The sequence below is a fragment of the Scyliorhinus torazame genome, chromosome 25, assembly GCF_047496885.1.
Source record: "Scyliorhinus torazame isolate Kashiwa2021f chromosome 25, sScyTor2.1, whole genome shotgun sequence".
Taxonomy (NCBI): domain Eukaryota; kingdom Metazoa; phylum Chordata; class Chondrichthyes; order Carcharhiniformes; family Scyliorhinidae; genus Scyliorhinus; species Scyliorhinus torazame.
The window spans coordinates 16,333,038-16,352,507 of NC_092731.1; the positions used below are offsets into that span (position 1 = coordinate 16,333,038).

The window sequence follows — 19,470 nt, forward strand, 5'->3', positions numbered from 1 at the left end:
TAAATACTGAAACACTCCCCGGTGACTCCCTGTAAATACTGACACACTCCCCGGGGACCCCCTGTAAATACTGACACACTCCCCGGGGACCCCCTGTAAATACTGACGCACCCCCGGGGACCCCCTGTCAATACTGACACACTCCCCAGTGACCCCCTGTAAATACTGACACATTCCCCGGGGACCCCCTGTAAATACTGACACACTCCCCGGTGACTCCCTGTAAATACTGACACTCTCCCCGGGGACCCGCTGTAATCACTGACACACTCCCCGGGGACCCCCTGTAAATACTGACACACTCCCCAGTGACCCCCTGTAAACACTGACACACTCCCCGGGGACCCCCTGTAAATACTGACACACTCCCCGATGACTCCCGGTAAATACTGACACACTCCCGGGGACCCCCTGTAAATACTGACACACTCCCCAGTGACCCCCTGTAAACACTGACACACTCCCCGGGGACCCCCTGTAAATACTGACACACTCCCCGGTGACTCCCTGTAAATACTGACACACTCCCCGGGGACCCCCTGTAAATACTGACACACTCCCCGGGACCCCTTGTAAATACTGACACACTCCCCGGGGACCCCCTGTAAATACTGACACACTCCCCCGGGGACCTCCCTGTAAATACTGACACACTCCCTAGGAACCCCCTGTAAATACTGACACACTCCCCGGGGACCCCCTGTAAATACTGACACACTCCCCGGGGACTCCCTGTAAATACTGACACACTCGCCGGGGACTCCCTGTAAATACTGACACACTCCCCGGGGACCCCCTGTAAATACTGACACACTCCCGGGGACCCCCTGTAAATACTGACACACTCCCGGGGACCCCTGTAAATACTGACACACCCCCAGGGGCCCCCCGTAAATACTGACACACTCCCCGGGACTCCCTGTAAATACTGATATACTCCCCGGGACTCCCTGTAAATACTGACACACTCCCCGGGCCCCTTGTAAATATTGACACACTCCCGGGGACCCCCTGTAAATACTGACACACTCCCCGGGGACCCCCTGTAAATACTGACGCACTCCCAGGGGCCCCTTGTAAATACTGACACACTCCCCGGGCCCCTTGTAAATACTGACACACTCCCCGGGGACCCCCTGTAAATACTGACACACTCCCCGGAAACCCCCTGTAAACACTGACACACTCCCGGGGATCCCCTGTAAATACTGACACACTCCCCGGGGACTCCCTGTAAATACTGACACACTCCCCGGGGACCCCCTGTAAATACTGACACACTCCCCGGGGACCCCCTGTATATACTGACACACTCCCCGGGGACTCCCTGTAAATACTGACACACTCCCCGGCGACCCCCTGTAAATACTGACACACTCCCCGGGGACCCCCTGTAAACACTGGCACACTCCCCGGGGACCCCCTGTAAATACTGACACACTCCCCGGGGACTCCCTGTATATACTGACACACTCCCCGGGGACCCCCTGTAAATACTGACACACTCCCCTGGGACCGCCTGTAAATACTGACACACTCCCCCGGGGACCTCCCTGTAAATACTGTCACTCTCCCCCGGGAACCCCCTGTAAATACTGACACACTCCCCGGGGACCTCCTGTAAATACTGACACACTCCCCGGGGACCCCCTGTAAATACTGACGCACTCCCTGGGGACTCCCTGTAAATACTGACACACTCCCCGGGGACTCCCTGTAAATACTGACACACTCCCCGGGGACCCCCTGTAAATACCGACACACTCCCAGGGGACCCCCTGTAAATACTGACACACTCCCCGGGGACCCCCTGTAAATACTGACACACTCCCCGGGGACACCCTGTAAATACTGACACACTCCCCGGGGACCACCTGTAAATACTGACACACTCCCCGGGGACCCCCTGTAAATACTGACACACTCCCCGGGGACTCCCTGTAAATACTGACACACTCCCCGGGGACACGCTGTAAATACTGACACACTCCCCGAGGACCCCCTGTAAATACTGACACACTCCCCGGGGATCCCCTGTAAATACTGACACACTCCCCGGGGACCCCCTGTAAATACTGACACACTCCCCGGGTCGCCCCTGTAAATACTGACACACTCCCCGGGGACCCCCTGTAAATACTGACACACTCCCCGGGGACCCCTTGTAAATTCTGACACACTCCCCGGGGACCCCCTGTAAATACTGACACTCCCCCCGGGGACCCCCTGTAAATACTGACACACTCCCCGGGGACCCCTTGTAAATACCGACACACTCCCCGGGGACTCCAAGTAAATACTGACACACTCCCCGGGGGCCCCTGTAAATACTGACTCATTCCCAGGGACCCCCAATAAATACTGACACACTCCCCGGGCACCCCCTGTAAACACTGACACACTCCCCGGGGACCCCATGTAAATACTGACACACTCCCCGGGGGCCCCCTGTAAATACTGACACACTCCCCGGGGACCCCCTGTAAAGACTGACACACTCCCCGGGGACCCCCTGTAAATACTGACACACTCCACGGGGACTCCCTGTATATACTGACACACTCCCCGGGGACCCCCTGTCAATACTGACACACTCCCCGGGGACCCCCTGTAAATACTGACACACTCCCCGAGGACCCCCTGTAAATACTGACACACTCCCCGGGGACCCCCTGTAAATACTGACACACTCCCCCGGGGACCTCCCTGTAAATACTGACACACTCCCCCGGGAACCCCCTGTAAATACTGACACACTCCCCGGGGACCCCCTGTAAATACTGACACACTCCCCGGGGACTCCCTGTAAATACTGACACACTCCCCGGGGACCCCCTGTAAATACCGACACACTCCCCGGGGACCCCCTGTAAATACTGACACACTCCCCGGGGACCCCCTGTAAATACTGACACACTCCCCGGGGACCCCCTGTAAATACTGACACACTCCCCGGGGACCCCTTGTAAATACTGACACACTCCCCGGGGACACCAAGTAAATACTGACACACTCCCCGGGGGCCCCTGTAAATACTGACACACTCCCGGGGACCCCCTATAAATACTGACACACTCCCCGGGGACCCCATGTAAATACTGACACACTCCCCGGGGGCCCCCTGTAAATACTGACACACTCCCCGGGGACCCCCTGTAAACACTGACACACTCCCGGGGACCCCCTGTAAATACTGACACACTCCCCGGGGACTCCCTGTATATACTGACACACTCCCCGGGGACTCCCTGTAAATACTGACACACTCCCCGGGGACTCCCTGTATATACTGACACACTCCCCGGGGACCCCTTGTAAATACTGACACACTCCCCGGGGACCCCCTGTAAATACTGACACACTCCCCGAGGACCCCCTGTAAATACTGACACACTCCCCGGGGACCCCCTGTAAATACTGACACTGTCCCCCGGGGACCTCCCTGTAAATACTGACACACTCCCCCGGGAACCCCCTGTAAATACTGACACACTCCCCGGGGACCCCCTGTAAATACTGACACACTCCCGGGGGACCCCCTGTAAATACTGACACACTCCCCGGGGACCCCTTGTAAATACTGACACACTCCCCGGGGACACCAAGTAAATACTGACACACTCCCCGGGGGCCCCTGTAAATACTGACACACTCCCGGGGACCCCCTATAAATACTGACACACTCCCCGGGCACCCCCTGTAAACACTGACACACTCCCCGGGGAACCCCTGTAAACACTGACACACTCCCGGGGACCCCCTGTAAATACTGACACACTCCCCGGGGACTCCCTGTATATACTGACACACTCCCCGGGGACCCCCTGGAAATACTGACACACTCCCCGGGGACCCCCTGTAAATACTGACACATTCCCCGGGGACCCCCTGTAAATACTGACACACTCCCCGGGGACCCCCTGTAAATACTGACACACTCCCCCGGGGACCTCCCTGTAAATACTGACACACTCCCCCGGGAACCCCCTGTAAATACTGACACACTCCCCGGGGACCCCCTGTAAATACTGACACACTCCCCGAGGACCCCCTGAAAATACTGACACACTCCCCGGGGACCCCCTGTAAATACTGACACTCTCCCCCGGGGACCTCCCTGTAAATACTGACACACTCCCCCGGGAACCCCCTGTAAATACTGACACACTCCCCAGGGACCCCCTGTAAATACTGACACACTCCCGGGGGACTCCCTGTAAATACTGACACAGTCCCCGGGGACCCCCTGTAAATACCGACACACTCCCCGGGGACCCCCTGTAAATACTGACACACTCCCCGGGGACCCCCTGTAAATACTGACACACTCCCCGGGGACCCCCTGTAAATACTGACACACTCCCCGGGGACCCCTTGTAAATACTGACACACTCCCCGGGGACACCAAGTAAATACTGACACACTCCCCGGGGGCCCCTGTAAATACTGACACACTCCCGGGGACCCCCTATAAATACTGGCACACTCCCCGGGCACCCCCTGTAAACACTGACACACTCCCCGGGGACCCCATGTAAATACTGACACACTCCCCGGGGACCCCCTGTAAACACTGACACACTCCCGGGGACCCCCTGTAAATACTGACACACTCCCCGGGGACTCCCTGTAAATACTGACACACTCCCCGGGGACCCCTGTAAATACTGACCCACTCCCCGGGGACTCCCTGTAAATACTGACACACTCCCTGGGGACCCCCTGTAAATACCGACACACGCCCAGGGGATCCCCTGTAAATACTGACACGCTCCCCGGGGACCCCCTGTAAATACTGACACACTCCCCGGGGACTCCCTGTAAATACTGACACACTCCCCGGGGACGCCCTGTAAATACTGGCACACTCCCCGGGGACCCCCTGTAAATACTGACACACTCCCCGGGGAGCCCCTGTAAATACTGACAGACTCCCCGGGGACCCGCTGTAAATACTGACACACTCCCCAGGGTCCCCAATGTAAATACTGACACACTTCCCGGGGACCCCTTGTAAATTCTGACACACTCCCCGGGGACCCCCTGTAAATACTGACACTCCCCCCGGGGACCCCCTGTAAATACTGACACACTCCCCGGGGAGCCCCTGTAAATACTGACAGACTCCCCGGGGACCCGCTGTAAATACTGACACACTCCCCAGGGTCCCCCTGTAAATACTGACACACTTCCCGGGGACCCCTTGTAAATTCTGACACACTCCCCGGGGACCCCCTGTAAATACTGACACTCCCCCCGGGGACCCCCTGTAAATACTGACACACTCCCCGGGAGCCCCTGTAAATACTGGCACACTCCCCGGAGACCCCCTGTAAATACTGACACACTCCCGGAGACCCCCTGTAAATACTGACACACTCCCCGGGGACCCCCTGTAAATACTGACACACTCCCCGGGGAGCCCCTGTAAATACTGACACACTCCCCAGGGTCCCCCTGTAGACACTGACACACTCCCCGGGGACCCCCTGTAAATACTGACACACTCCCCGGGCACCCCCTGTAAATACTGACACACTCCCCGGACACCCCCTGTAAATACTGACACACTCCCGGGGACCCCCTGTAAATACTGACACACTCCCCAGTGACCCCCTGTAAACACTGGCACACTCCCCGGGGACCCCCTGTAAATACTGACACACTCCCCGGTGACTCCCTGTAAATACTGACACACTCCCCGGGGACCCCCTGTAAATACTGACACACTCCCCGGGGACCCCCTGTAAATACTGACGCACCCCCGGGGACCCCCTGTAAATACTGACACACTCCCCAGTGACCCCCTGTAAATACTGACACATTCCCCGGGGACCCCCTGTAAATACTGACACACTCCCCGGTGACTCCCTGTAAATACTGACACTCTCCCCGGGGACCCCCTGTAATCACTGACACACTCCCCGGGGACCCCCTGTAAATACTGACACACTCCCCAGTGACCCCCTGTAAACACTGACACACTCCCCGGGGACCCCCTGTAAATACTGACACACTCCCCGATGACTCCCGGTAAATACTGACACACTCCCGGGGACCCCCTGTAAATACTGACACACTCCCCAGTGACCCCCTGTAAACACTGACACACTCCCCGGGGACCCCCTGTAAATACTGACACACTCCCCGGTGACTCCCTGTAAATACTGACACACTCCCCGGGGACCCCCTGTAAATACTGACACACTCCCCGGGGACCCCCTGTAAATACGACACACTACAGGGCTGGTTTAGCTCAGTGGGCTAGACAGCTGGTTTGTGAAGTAGAACAAGGCCAGCAGCGCGGGTTCAATTCCCGTACCAGCTTACCCGAACAGGCGCCGAAATGTGCCAACTAGGGGCTTTTCACAGTAACGTCGTACTTGTGACAATAAAAGGTTATTATTATTATGTTATTCTTACTCCCCGGCACCCCGCAGTTGTTTACTGAATGGGTCACGTAAAAAAGTTAAGACTACTTAAGATCAGACGGCAATTAACCCCCGACAGGTTCCTGGATTCCATTTCTCGCCCTGTGACTGTGCCGTTGGTGATTTGGCAGCTTGAACTGCTTCGCTCCTCCATAGACCTGGCGACTCGCAAAGAGAGAAACATTCCGATTTGTTGCTCTCGGAGACGCAGTCTCCCGCACAGCCGAGCCCCCCCCCCCCCCCCCCCCCCCCCCCACCACACCCGTCATCCAACTCCCCCCCCCCCCCTCCCACTGTGGTGATATGCATAAGCAGTCACGTAAATATTAACAGACGCGACCTCCAGACAGCAGGTGGCAGTAAAGAACGATCCCGTGGCCCTGTTACCTCGGGGAGTCTGAAGATAGTTGTCGGGGTGGATAGGCGCATTTGTCATAGCTCTCAGATCGTTTTCTAATCGTGATTTGATAGGCAGTAGATTTTAGTGGTTTTCTTATTGTTAACTAACCCACATTATTGTTCAACGATAAACAGTCACGAGCCCGGCGTTCTCTCGGACACTGGTTCCATACGGCCAAGCGGCAGAACGGGGCACCCCACCCCCGTCAATTGAACTCCATCCGGCGCGTTTCTATTCCCGTGGTCCCTCCCTGATGGACCAACTTCAGCTATTCCCAGTATCCTGCCCGTCCTTCAGTCAACACCACACTCAACAGATTGCCCATCACCTTATTGAATAGCGGGGCGGAGCAGGCTCGAGGGGCCCGCATGGCTTCCTCCTGCCCCTGTTTCAAATGTTCACATGCTCGGGGAAAGCTCAGTTAACACGGGACAGCTGGGCTGGAACCCCTTTGGGCTAATCGCCCTCGATTCCCCGAAATTCCGGCTCTGTAAAAACCGGGTTTGCCGGTCGCTCCTTCCCCGAGGCCGCGTATTCCCGGCCCCAGGTGGATGGACCTTCAGATGGTCTGTTGAATTTTCCCACACCCGCCCACGACAAATCCCCCTGGGAGCGGGGCTGGTTGGGGGGGAGGGGGGGAGTGAATTCACCCCACGTTATCCATCAGAGCGAACGCGGCAGCCATTCCTCACCTCCAACCCGCTGAGCACCACTTGTTGCTTGCAGCCCACCTTGTGGTTCCGACAGTAAACCATGAGCCTCAGGACCTCCTTCCGGCAGCAGTTATCGTTGAATACCTGCAGGAATGGCAGTGCGACCGTTTTAATAATAATAATAATCGCTTATTGCCACAAGTAGTTTTTAACAAAGTTACTGTGACAAGCCCCTAGTCGCCACATTCCGGCGCCTGTTCGGGGAGGCCGGTACGGGAATTGAACCCGCGCGGCTGGCCTTGCTCTGCATTACAAGCCAGCTGTTTAGCCCACTGTGCTAAACCAGCCCCGCAATGACCGTTTGGAGGGGGGGGATCTACTAAACAGGACACGTCCCCCCCCCCCACCCATCCCTCTGCCGGAGGTCTCCGGGACATATGGCAAGGGGGGGGGGGGGGATTTAACCCTCCCCCACCTCCCCCCTCCCCCACAAGACCCTAATCCCACATAACTGGGTTCGAACACCCAGGGAAGGCTGCACATTGGGCAGAACCTTTGCGCATTTTCCCAGTGTCGGGCCCAGACTGAAAACCGGCCAGTAGCTCTCCAGCCACACACACCAGTTTTCTCCCCCAATCCTGAGAAAAGAACGGGGTGGGGGGGGGGGGTTTACTCTGGCGGGACGGGGTCTGATAGAGCCGCTGCCCGGCTCCGCAGAAAGCAGGGCGCCATCTTTAACGGGCCCATTATCCCGGCCCAGGGACCCTAACCCGCGCCTGTGAGAGATGGTCGGGGGCCGGATAACTCTTGTGCGTGAGGCTTTCCAAAGTCGCATCCCAAAGGCCGGAGATTTCCAGTTCTGATGTTCCCATTAACTCTTTCTGCCTTGGAACACTAAGTGACCCCCCCCCCCCATCACACAACCCGCAGTCACTCGTCGAAATGGACATTCGCCATGCGGGGGCATCGTTGACGAGCGCGAGCGAGCTGCTCGACTGCGGAAAACCCCACCCGCGCTCTGCACAGGACAGAAGGGGGGAGGACAGGAGCAATGGCTGGCTACGTTTTCCATTTACCTCAGTGCCGTTCAGGGGCTCCTGGTCTGCTGGGCAAACCTGCCCGCCGATCCTGGAAACAGAATCACAAAGCGAAAGGGTGAGTAACAGGAATATCTTTCTTCCACCCAGTCGGAGGAGGAAAACTTGACCGCTTTGTGGAATGCCCTCAAGCTTGTACCCCCTCCAGTCACTCTCCATTTCCACTCAGCATTTTGCTCTCAGGCCCACGTCTCCGTCCTAGGCCTGTTGCAACGCTCCAAAGATGCTCATCGCAAACTGGAATAGAACAAAGAACAAAGAAAAGTACAGCACAGGAACAGGCCCTTCGGCCTCCAAGCCCGTGCCGACCATGCTGCCCGACTAAACTACAATCCTCTACACTTCCGGGGTCCGTATTCCTCTATTCCCATCCTATTCAAACAATTCCCATCTTATTAAAACAAAAAAGAGTGGCTAAGGTAAATATTGGTCCTTTAGAGGATGAGAAGGGAGATTTAATAATGGGGGATGAGGAAATGGCTGAGGAACTGAACAGGTTTTTTGGGTCGGTCTTCACAGTGGAAGACACAAATAACATGCCAGTGACTGATGGAAATGAGGCTATGACAGGTGAGGACCTTGAGAGGATTGTTATCACCAAGGAGGTAGTGATGGGCAAGCTAATGGGGCTAAAGGAAGACAAGTCTCCTGGACCTGATGGAATGCATCCCAGAGTGCTAAAAGAGATGGCTAGGGAAATTGCAAATGCACTAGTGATAATTTACCAAAATTCACTAGACTCTGGGGTGGTCCCGGCGGATTGGAAATTAGCAAACGTGACACCACTGTTTAAAAAAGGAGGTAGGCTGAAAGCGGGTAATTATAGGCCAGTGAGCTTAACTTCGGTAGTAGGGAAGATGCTGGAATATATCATCAAGGAAGAAATAGCGAGGCATCTGGATGGAAATTGTCCCATTGGGCAGACGCAGCATGGCAGGTCGTGCCTAACTAATTTAGTGGAATTTTTTGAGGACATTATCAGTGCGGTAGATAACGGGGAGCCTGTGGACCTGTACACCTAGATCGCTCTGACTTTCAATACCATTCACTGTATTTTCCCTACCTGCATTAGACCTTCCAAAATGCATTACCTCACATTTGTCTGGATTAAATTCCATCTGCCATCTCTCCGCCCAAGTCTCCAAACAATCTAAATCCTGCTGTATCCTCTGACAGTCCTCATCGCTGACCGCAATTCCACCAACCTTTGTGTCGTCTGCAAACTTATTAATGAGACCAGTTACATTTTCCTCCAAATCATTTATATATACTACAAACAGCAAAGGTCCCAGCACTGATCCCTGCGGAACACCACTAGTCACAGCCCTCCAATTAGAAAAGCATCCTTCCATTGCTACTCTCTGCCTTCAATGACCTAGCCAGTTCTGTATCCACCTTGCCAGCTCACCCCTGATCCCGTGTGACTTCACCTTTTGTACTAGTCTACCATGAGGGACCTTGTCAAATGCCTTACTGAAGTCCATATAGACAACATCCACTGCCCTACCTGCATCAATCATCTTTGTGACCTCTTCGAAAAACTCTATCAAGTTAGTGAGACACGACCTCCCCTTCACAAAACCGTGCTGCCTCTCACTAATACGTCCATTTGCTTCCAAATGGGAGTAGATCCTGTCTCGAAGAATTCTCTCCAGTAATTTCCCTAACACTGACGGAAGGCTCACCGGCCTGTAGTTCCCTGGATTATCTTTGCTACCCTTCTTAAACAAAGGAACAACACAGGCTATTCTCCAGTCCTCCGGGACATCACCTGAAGACAGTGAGGATCCGAAGATTTCCGTCAAGGCCTCAGCAATTTCCTCTCTAGCCTCCTTCAGTATTCTGGTGTAGATCCCATCAGGCCCTGGGGACTTATCTACCTTAATATTTTTCAAGACGCCCAACACCTCGTCTTTTTGGATCTCAATGTGACCCAGGCTACCTACACATCCTTCTCCAGACTCAACACCTACCAACTCCTTCTCTTTGGTTAATAACAACACCTCACCTCCCGGTTATTCCAGACCCCCACCACCTCCCGGTTATTCCAGACCCCCACCACCTCCCGGTTATTCCAGACCCCCACCACCTCCCGGTTATGGGTCCGCTGTCGCCTTTTAAATGAGAATAAATTAGGCTTGAATTGGATTTGTTTATTGTCACGTGTACCGAGGTACAGTGAAAAGTATTTTCCTGCGAGTAGCTCAACAGATCATTAAGTACAGGGGAAGGAAAGGAAATAAAAGAAAATACATAATAGGGCAACACAAGGTACATAATGTAACTACATAACACCGGCATCGGATGAAGGGTGTAGTGTTAATGAGGTCAGTCCATAAGAGGGTCATTTAGGAGTCTGGCGACAGTGGGGAAGAAGCTGTTTTTGAGTCTGTTCGTGCGTGTTCTCAGATTTCTGTATCTCCTGCCCGATGGAAGAAGTTGGAAGAGTGAGTAAGCCGGGTGGGAGGGGTCTTTGATTATACTGCCCGCTTTCCCCAGGCAGCGGGGGGACGGGGGGGACGGGGGGGGGGGGACTTTGTGAAGTTTTGCAGAAAGATGCGACAGCAGAGAGCAGGTCACGTCCCTGCTCGCACTTGACGTTAAGCACCCTCCAGGTATGGGCTTTTGTCGCCAAATCGCTGAGCAGAGTTGCTTCTATTTCCCAGCTGCTGGCAAGCAAGCAATTGTGAAGGTGAATGGTTTTATTAAAATTAAGAGATGGCCAGAGATAGAACTAGGCAGTTTGGACAGGATCTCACGGCAGAATCTGCTGGAGAGAGCTGTTCAGGAGAGTCCAGGGCAGGGACAGAGCAGTGCTCGTGTTAGTTCTCCAGGCTCCAGGGCCCGTGGTTAACAGCCTACAAAGAAGAAACTTAATACGGGAACAAAGCAGTTTTAAGATGATTTCTTGAGGTATGGTTTTGTCCTTCATGACGACATGTGCGAGATTGGATTTTCCGTTTCCGTAGAGATGAAGGCAGCACAAAGGAACTGGCTGAGGCCTGAGCCCAATGTGTGCATTGTCCTCTCTTCCTTTGCATCTGATTGAAGTGAGATTGGTGAGGACCAAGCAGGCTCCCCTTTCACATTGAAGGTCGCCCGGCGTGGAGCCAGAAGGTCGGCCAGCTGGTAAAAATGGGCCCTGGGAAAAAAAGTTTTAAAAGCACTGGTCGAAGGGGCCTTGGCGAGTTGCTGCAGTGCACCTTGTAGATGGTACACACGGCTGCCACTGTGCGTTGGTGGTGGAGCGAGTGAATGTTTGTGGAAGGGGGAGCAATCAAGCGGGGCTGCTTTGTCCTGGATGGCGTCGAGAGTGGAGTGTTGTTGGGAGCTGCGCTCATCCAGGCAAGTGGAGAGTCCATCACACTCCTGACTTGTGTAGATGGTGGACAGGCTTTGGGGGGGTCAGGAGGTGAGTTACTCTCCGCAGGATTCCCAGCCTCTGACATGCTCTTGTAGCCACAGTATTTAACTAATTAGTCCAGTTCACTTTCTGATTAATGGTAACATAGAAAAATAGGAGCAAGAGTAGGCCATTCGGCCCTTCGAACCAGGATGTTGACAATGGGGGATTCAGCGATGGTGATACCATTGAACGTCAAGGGGCACGGTTAGCTTCTCTTTTGTTGGAGATGGTCATTGCCTGGCACTTATGTGATGTTACAACTCTGTCACCTCCGCCTCAGAAAGCGTAGGAAACGTGGCAGCCAATGTCCACACAGCAGGATCCCATGAATGGCCAGGCTGGCGGGGCGAAAGTGGCACCTGCTGCCATTCTGACCGAACATGACCCCCGCGCCGCCTCCCTCCCCCGCCCCCGCCCTACGCGCGCGCGCCCCGATTTCCCAAGGGCCGCTCGCCCGCCTACCTGAGAAGTGTGTCAAGGCAGCTCTCGCAGAACCGATGCCCGCACTCAGTCTGCCTGGCGTTGCACAGCACCCGGCGGCAATGCTCGCACCTGTACTTGTCGTCGACTGGCTGAACAAACTCCTCGGCGTAGCCCCCTTCCAGCGGCTCGACTCCCGGGACCAGGGGCCTGCAGTTACTGCCAGATGGAGACTCCTTCGGAGACTGGTACAAGCACGGCTTTGACCTGTCTGGACCATTTTCTGTCGCCATTAACACCTTCCAACCACTCTGAAAAAGAGGGAGAGAGAACAATTAGTTAACGGCACCACCTCTTAAGGGCCACAAGTAGGCCTTTCCAACTTCCAAGCCTGTTCCGGACAGTCAATGGCTTTGTGGACAGAAGTAGGCCCAAGGCCTCAGTCAGGCGGCAACTTAAAGAACGGTACAAGAAGCGAGGTGTCTGAGCTCAGTAAATAACAACAACAACTTTCATTTCTGTAACACCCCTCAGGGGAGGAGCTTCACAGGAGCGTTAAGAAAAAAATTTGAGAGCGAGCCACGGAAGGCGGATACCGGGTCAGGGATGGCCAAAAGTTGGACAAAGCGGTAGGTGTTAAGCAGCGCGTTTTTTTTTTTGAGAAAATATTTTATTGAGGCATTTGTAATTTTTACAGTTTCACACATTAACATTTCTTAAACACCCGCGCGGGCCGGCACACTTAAAGAAAAAAAAAACAACCTACGGATCAACTCCCCCCGCTCTATTCCCTAGCTACCCGTAAACTATATTCTCTGTCTCGTTGTAACATTGCCATGCCTCCTGTTTTCCTCCCCCCCCCCCCCACCCTTTCCCCCCCCCCCCCTTACTGCTGACGCTCAATTCTCCTTGAAGAAATCGATGAACGGCCGCCATCTCCGGGCGAACCCTTGAATTGATCCTCTCAAAGTGAATTTAATTTTCTCCAGACTGAGGAACCCCACCATATCGCTGACCCGCGCTCCTGACTTCGGGGGCTCTCCGAGTCCCTCCACCTCAGCAAGATCCGTCTCCGAGCCACCAGGGTGGGGAAGGCCAGAACATCGGCCTCCCTCCCCCACCTCAAGGAGCACGTTTAAGGAGGAGAGTGGGTCGGAGAGGTGTACGGAGGGCACTCCAGAGACTGGGGCCCCAGGCAGCTAAAGGCCTGAGGCCGGGGTGGGAATTGGAAGCAAGGAGGGAAATATTTTTTAACCAAGGCGCCAGGTGCGCAGGGGGAGAGTTGAACGAACTCTCCTCCCGCTTGGTTGCACCATTTTGTGGTACGTTGCTGGGGCTTCAGAAAAGTGAAGTTTTAACACAGGGCTTTGGTCTCTCAGTGCGCTGGACTTTCCCTTCTCACTGACGCACGATTGTGCGTGTGTGGTGAGTGAGTGTGAAAATGTGTGTGTCATGCCTGTGTACAAATGGTGTGTGTGTGCATGATGAGTGAGTGAGTGAGGATAATCCAGGGAACTACAGGCCGGTGAGCCTTACGTCAGTGGTAGGGAAATTACTGGAGAGAATTCTTCGAGACAGGATCTACTCCCATTTGGAAGCAAACGGACGTATTAGTGAGAGGCAGCATGGTTTTGTGAAGGGGAGGTCGTGTCTCACTAACTTGATAGAGTTTTTCGAAGAGGTCACAAAGATGATTGATGCAGGTAGGGCAGTGGATGTTGTCTATATGGACTTCAGTAAGGCCTTTGACAAGGTCCCTCATGGTAGACTAGTACAAAAGGTGAAGTCACACGGGATCAGGGGTGAGCTGGCAAGGTGAATACAGAACTGGCTAGGTCATAGAAGGCAGAGAGTAGCAATGGAAGGATGCTTTTCTAATTGGAGGGCTGTGACTAGTGGTGTTCCGCAGGGATCAGTGCTGGGACCTTTGCTGTTTGTAGTATATATAAATGATTTGGAGGAAAATGTAACTGGTCTGATTAGTAAGTTTGCAGACAACACAAAGGTTGGTGGAATTGTGGTTAGCGATGAGGACTGTCAGAGGATACAGCAGGATTTAGATTGTTTGGAGACTTGGGCGGAGAGATGGCAGATGGAGTTTAATCCGGACAAATGTGAGGTAATGCATTTTGGAAGGTATAATACAGGTAGGGAATATACAGTGAATGGTAGAACCCTCAAGAGTATTGACAGTTAGCGAGATCTAGGTGTACAGGTCCACAGGTCACTGAAAGGGGCAACACAGGTGGAGAAGGTAGTCAAGAAGGCATACGGCATGCTTGCCTTCATTGGCCGGGGCATTGAGTATAAGAATTGCAAGTCATGGTGCAGCTGTATAGAACCTTAGTTAGGCCACACTTGGAGTATAGTGTTCAATTTTGGTCGCCACACTACCAGAAGTATGTGGAGGCTTTAGAGAGGGTGCAGAAGAGATTTACCAGAATGTTGCCTGGTTCGGAGGGCATTAGCTATGAGGAGCAGTTGAATTAACTCGGTTTGTTCTCACTGGAATGACGGAGGTTGAGGGGAGACCTGATAGAGTCTACAAAATTATGAGGGGCATAGACAGAGTGGAGAGTCAGAGGCTTTTCCCCAGGGTAGAGGGGTCAATTACTAGGGGGCATAGGTTTAAGGGGCGAGGGGCAAGGTTTAGAGTGGATGTACGAGGCAAGTTTTTTACACAGAGGGTAGTGGGTGCCTGGAACTCGCTACCGGAGGAGGTGGTGGAAGCAGGGACGATAGTGACGTTTAAGGGGCATCTTGACAAATACATGAAAAGGATGGGAATAGAGTGATACGGACCCAGGAAGTATAGAAGATTGTAGTTTAGTCGGGCAGCATGGTCGGCACGGGCCTGGAGGGCCGAAGGGCCTGTTCCTGTGCTGTACATTTCTTTGTTCTTTGTTCTTGTTCTCTGAGTGTGATGTGAGGGCGAGAGTAATTAATTCATGAACAGAAGTCCGGAATTGAAAGTTAGTGTCAGTAAATTATCGTCAATTGTTAATAGAAAAACCCTCTTACCACCCTTCAGAGAAGGAAATCTGCCGTCCTTACCCGGTCTGGCCTGGCCTACACGTCACTCCAGACCCCACCGCGATGGGGTAGACTCTTAACTGCCCCTCTCTGAAATGGCCGAGCGCGACGCTCAGTTCGAGGGCAATTAGGGACGGGCAACAAATGCTGGGCCCGGCCCAGCGACGCCCACATCGTATCAACACATTTTTATAAGTAACACGTTTGACACTTTTAACCGACAACAGCAGATTTCTGAGGGAGTCTGTTCCAGATTTCAGATGAGCTTATGAAGTGAGAAGTTGTTGAAAGTTGTTGAAAGTTAGCCTTTCACACTGGCTGCCTGAATTCCAGCTGCTTCACAACACAATGAGGCTTCATATTCCCGTCAGTGTTTGCATTCGCTGTTTAAACATGAGATTGTCCCTGGGTCAGCTGACTGGGTGTCAGACTCGGGAACTAACCCGTATCTGGAAAATCCCCACCCTGACAGAGACAGGAAGACACTCACACACACTCACACTCACACACACACACTCAAACACACCCACACACTCACACTCACACACACACACTCACACACACACCCACACACTCACACTCACACACACACACTCAAACACACCCACACACACACACTCACACACACACTCACACTCACACCCACACACACTCACATACACACTCACACACACTCACACTCACTCACACACACTCACACACACACCCACACACTCACACTCACACACACACACTCAAACACACCCACACACTCACACACAATCACACTCACACCCACACACACTCACATACACACTCACATACACACTCACACTCACTCACACACATTCACTCACACATACTCACACTCACATATACTCACACATACTCACACTCACAAACCCACACATTCCCACACTCAAACATACCCACACACTCACGCTCACCCACACTCGCATTCACACCCACACACACTCACACTCACAAACCCACACACACTCACACTCACACACACTCACACCACGCATACTCACACTCATACCCACTCACACCCTCACACTCTCACTCACACAAACACCCACTCACACCTACACACACTCACACCTACACACACTCACACCCACACTCACACATACTCACACTCACACACACTCACGCACTCACACCCACACTCACTCACACCTACACACACTCACGCCCACGCACACTCACACCCACACACACCCTCACACACTCACACACACACATTCACACCCACTCACACACACTTATGCACTCACACTCACACACTCACACATTCACACCCACACACATTCACACCAACACACATTCACACCCACACACACTTACACCCACGCACACTCACACCCACACACACTCACACACTCACACATACTCACACCCACACACACTCGCACTCACCCACACTCACACACCCACACACTCATCCACACATACTCACACTCCCACATACTCACATACACTCACTCACACATACACACTCACACACACTCACTCACACTCACACCCACACACACTCAAACTCACACACACAGTCACACACACTCACTCACACACACTCACTCACACTCACACCCATGCACTCAGACACACTCACATACACACTCACATTCACACACACATATACACACTCACACACACTCACCCCGCACTCACACCCCCACACACTCACACACACAGTCACACTCACACTTATCCTAAACTCAAACACTCACACACACACTCACACCCATGCACAGTCACACTCACACACACATTCACACACACATATACACACTCACGCCCACGCACACTCACACCCACACACACCCTCACACACTCACACACACACATTCACACCCACTCACACACACTTATGCACTCACACTCACACACTCACACCCACACACATTCACACCAACACACATTCACACCCACACACACTTACACCCACGCACACTCACACCCACACACACTCACACACTCACACATACTCACACCCACACACACTCGCACTCACCCACACTCACACACCCACACACTCATCCACACATACTCACACTCCCACATACTCACATACACTCACTCACACATACACACTCACACACACTCACTCACACTCACACCCACACACACTCAAACTCACACACACAGTCACACACACTCACTCACACACACTCACTCACACTCACACCCATGCACTCAGACACACTCACATACACACTCACATTCACACACACATATACACACTCACACACACTCACCCCGCACTCACACCCCCACACACTCACACACACAGTCACACTCACACTTATCCTAAACTCAAACACTCACACACACACTCACACCCATGCACAGTCACACTCACACACACATTCACACACACATATACACACTCACACACACTCACTCACAACCACACAAACTCAAACTTACACACTCACACTCACACATTCACACCCACACACACTTACACCCACACACACTCACACCCACACACACTCACAAATACTCACACCCACACACACTCGCACTCACCCACACTCACACGCCCACACACCCTCACACTCATCCACACATACTCACACTCCCACATTCTCACATACACATACACACTCACACACACTCACTCACACTCACACCCACACACACTCAAACTCACACACACAGTCACACACACTCACTCACACACACTCACTCACACTCACACTCACACCCATGCACACAGACACACTCACATACACACTCACATTCACACACACATATACACACTCACACACACTCACCCCGCACTCACACCCCACACACTCACACACACAGTCACACTCACACTTATCCTAAACTCAAACACTCACACACACACACTCACACCCATGCACACAGTCACACTCACACACACATTCACACACACATATACACACTCACACACACTCACTCACAACCACACAAACTCAAACTTACACACTCACGCCCACACACGCTCACCCACTCACACCCACACACACTCACACCCACACACACATACTCACACCCACACACATTCGCACTCACCCACACTCACACCCATGCACACTCACACTCACACCCACACACACTCACACCCACACATACTCACCCTCCCACATACTCACACACACACTCACACTTACACACTCACACACACTCACTCACCCTCACACCCACACACTCAAACTCACACACACACACACTCACACACACACTCACTCACACTCACACCCATGCACAGTCACACTCACACACACATACACACACTCACATTCACACACACTCACTCGCACTCACACCCACACACACAGTCACACTCACACACACTCACACTCACACACACTCATGCACTCACACTCACACTCATACTCACACACTCACACATTCACACTCACACACACTTACACCCACACACACTCACACCCACACACACTCACACATACTCACACCCACACACACTCGCACTCACCCACACTCACGCACTCACACCCACACACCCTCACACTCACCCACAAATACTCACCCTCCCACATACTCACATACACTCACTCACACACACTCACACACACTCACTCACACTCACACCCACACACACTCAAACTCACACACACACTCGCACACACTCACTCACACACATTCACTCACACTCACACCCATGCACACAGGCACACTCACATACACACTCACATTCACACACACATATACACACTCACCCCGCACTCACACCCCCACACACTCACACACACAGTCACACTCACACTTATCCTAAACTCAAACACTCACACACACACACTCACACCCATGCACACAGTCACACTCACACACACATTCACACACACATATACACACTCACACACACTCACTCACACTCACAACCACACAAACTCAAACTCACACATACTCACACCCACACACATTCGCACTCACCCACACTCACGTACACTCACACCCACACACGCTCACTCACCCTCACACCCACACACACTCAAACTCACACACACACACTCACACACACACTCACTCACACTCACACCCATGCACAGTC

At 53.3% G+C, this 19,470-nt stretch overlaps 1 protein-coding gene across 1 annotated transcript in view; it reads right to left on the bottom strand.

Moving 5' to 3' along the window:
• The window catches only part of LOC140402359 (TNF receptor-associated factor 3-like), an 80,194-nt gene that overhangs the window by 49,894 nt on the left and 10,830 nt on the right, over positions 1 to 19,470 (bottom strand). Inside the window, exons 2-4 of the mRNA XM_072490085.1 lie at positions 12,450 to 12,718; positions 8,561 to 8,612; positions 7,524 to 7,628 (exon numbers count right to left, since the gene is read on the bottom strand). Coding sequence (XP_072346186.1) covers positions 7,524 to 7,628; positions 8,561 to 8,612; positions 12,450 to 12,700 — 408 coding nt within the window. The 5' untranslated portion in view covers positions 12,701 to 12,718. The remainder of the gene's footprint in view (positions 1 to 7,523; positions 7,629 to 8,560; positions 8,613 to 12,449; positions 12,719 to 19,470) is intronic.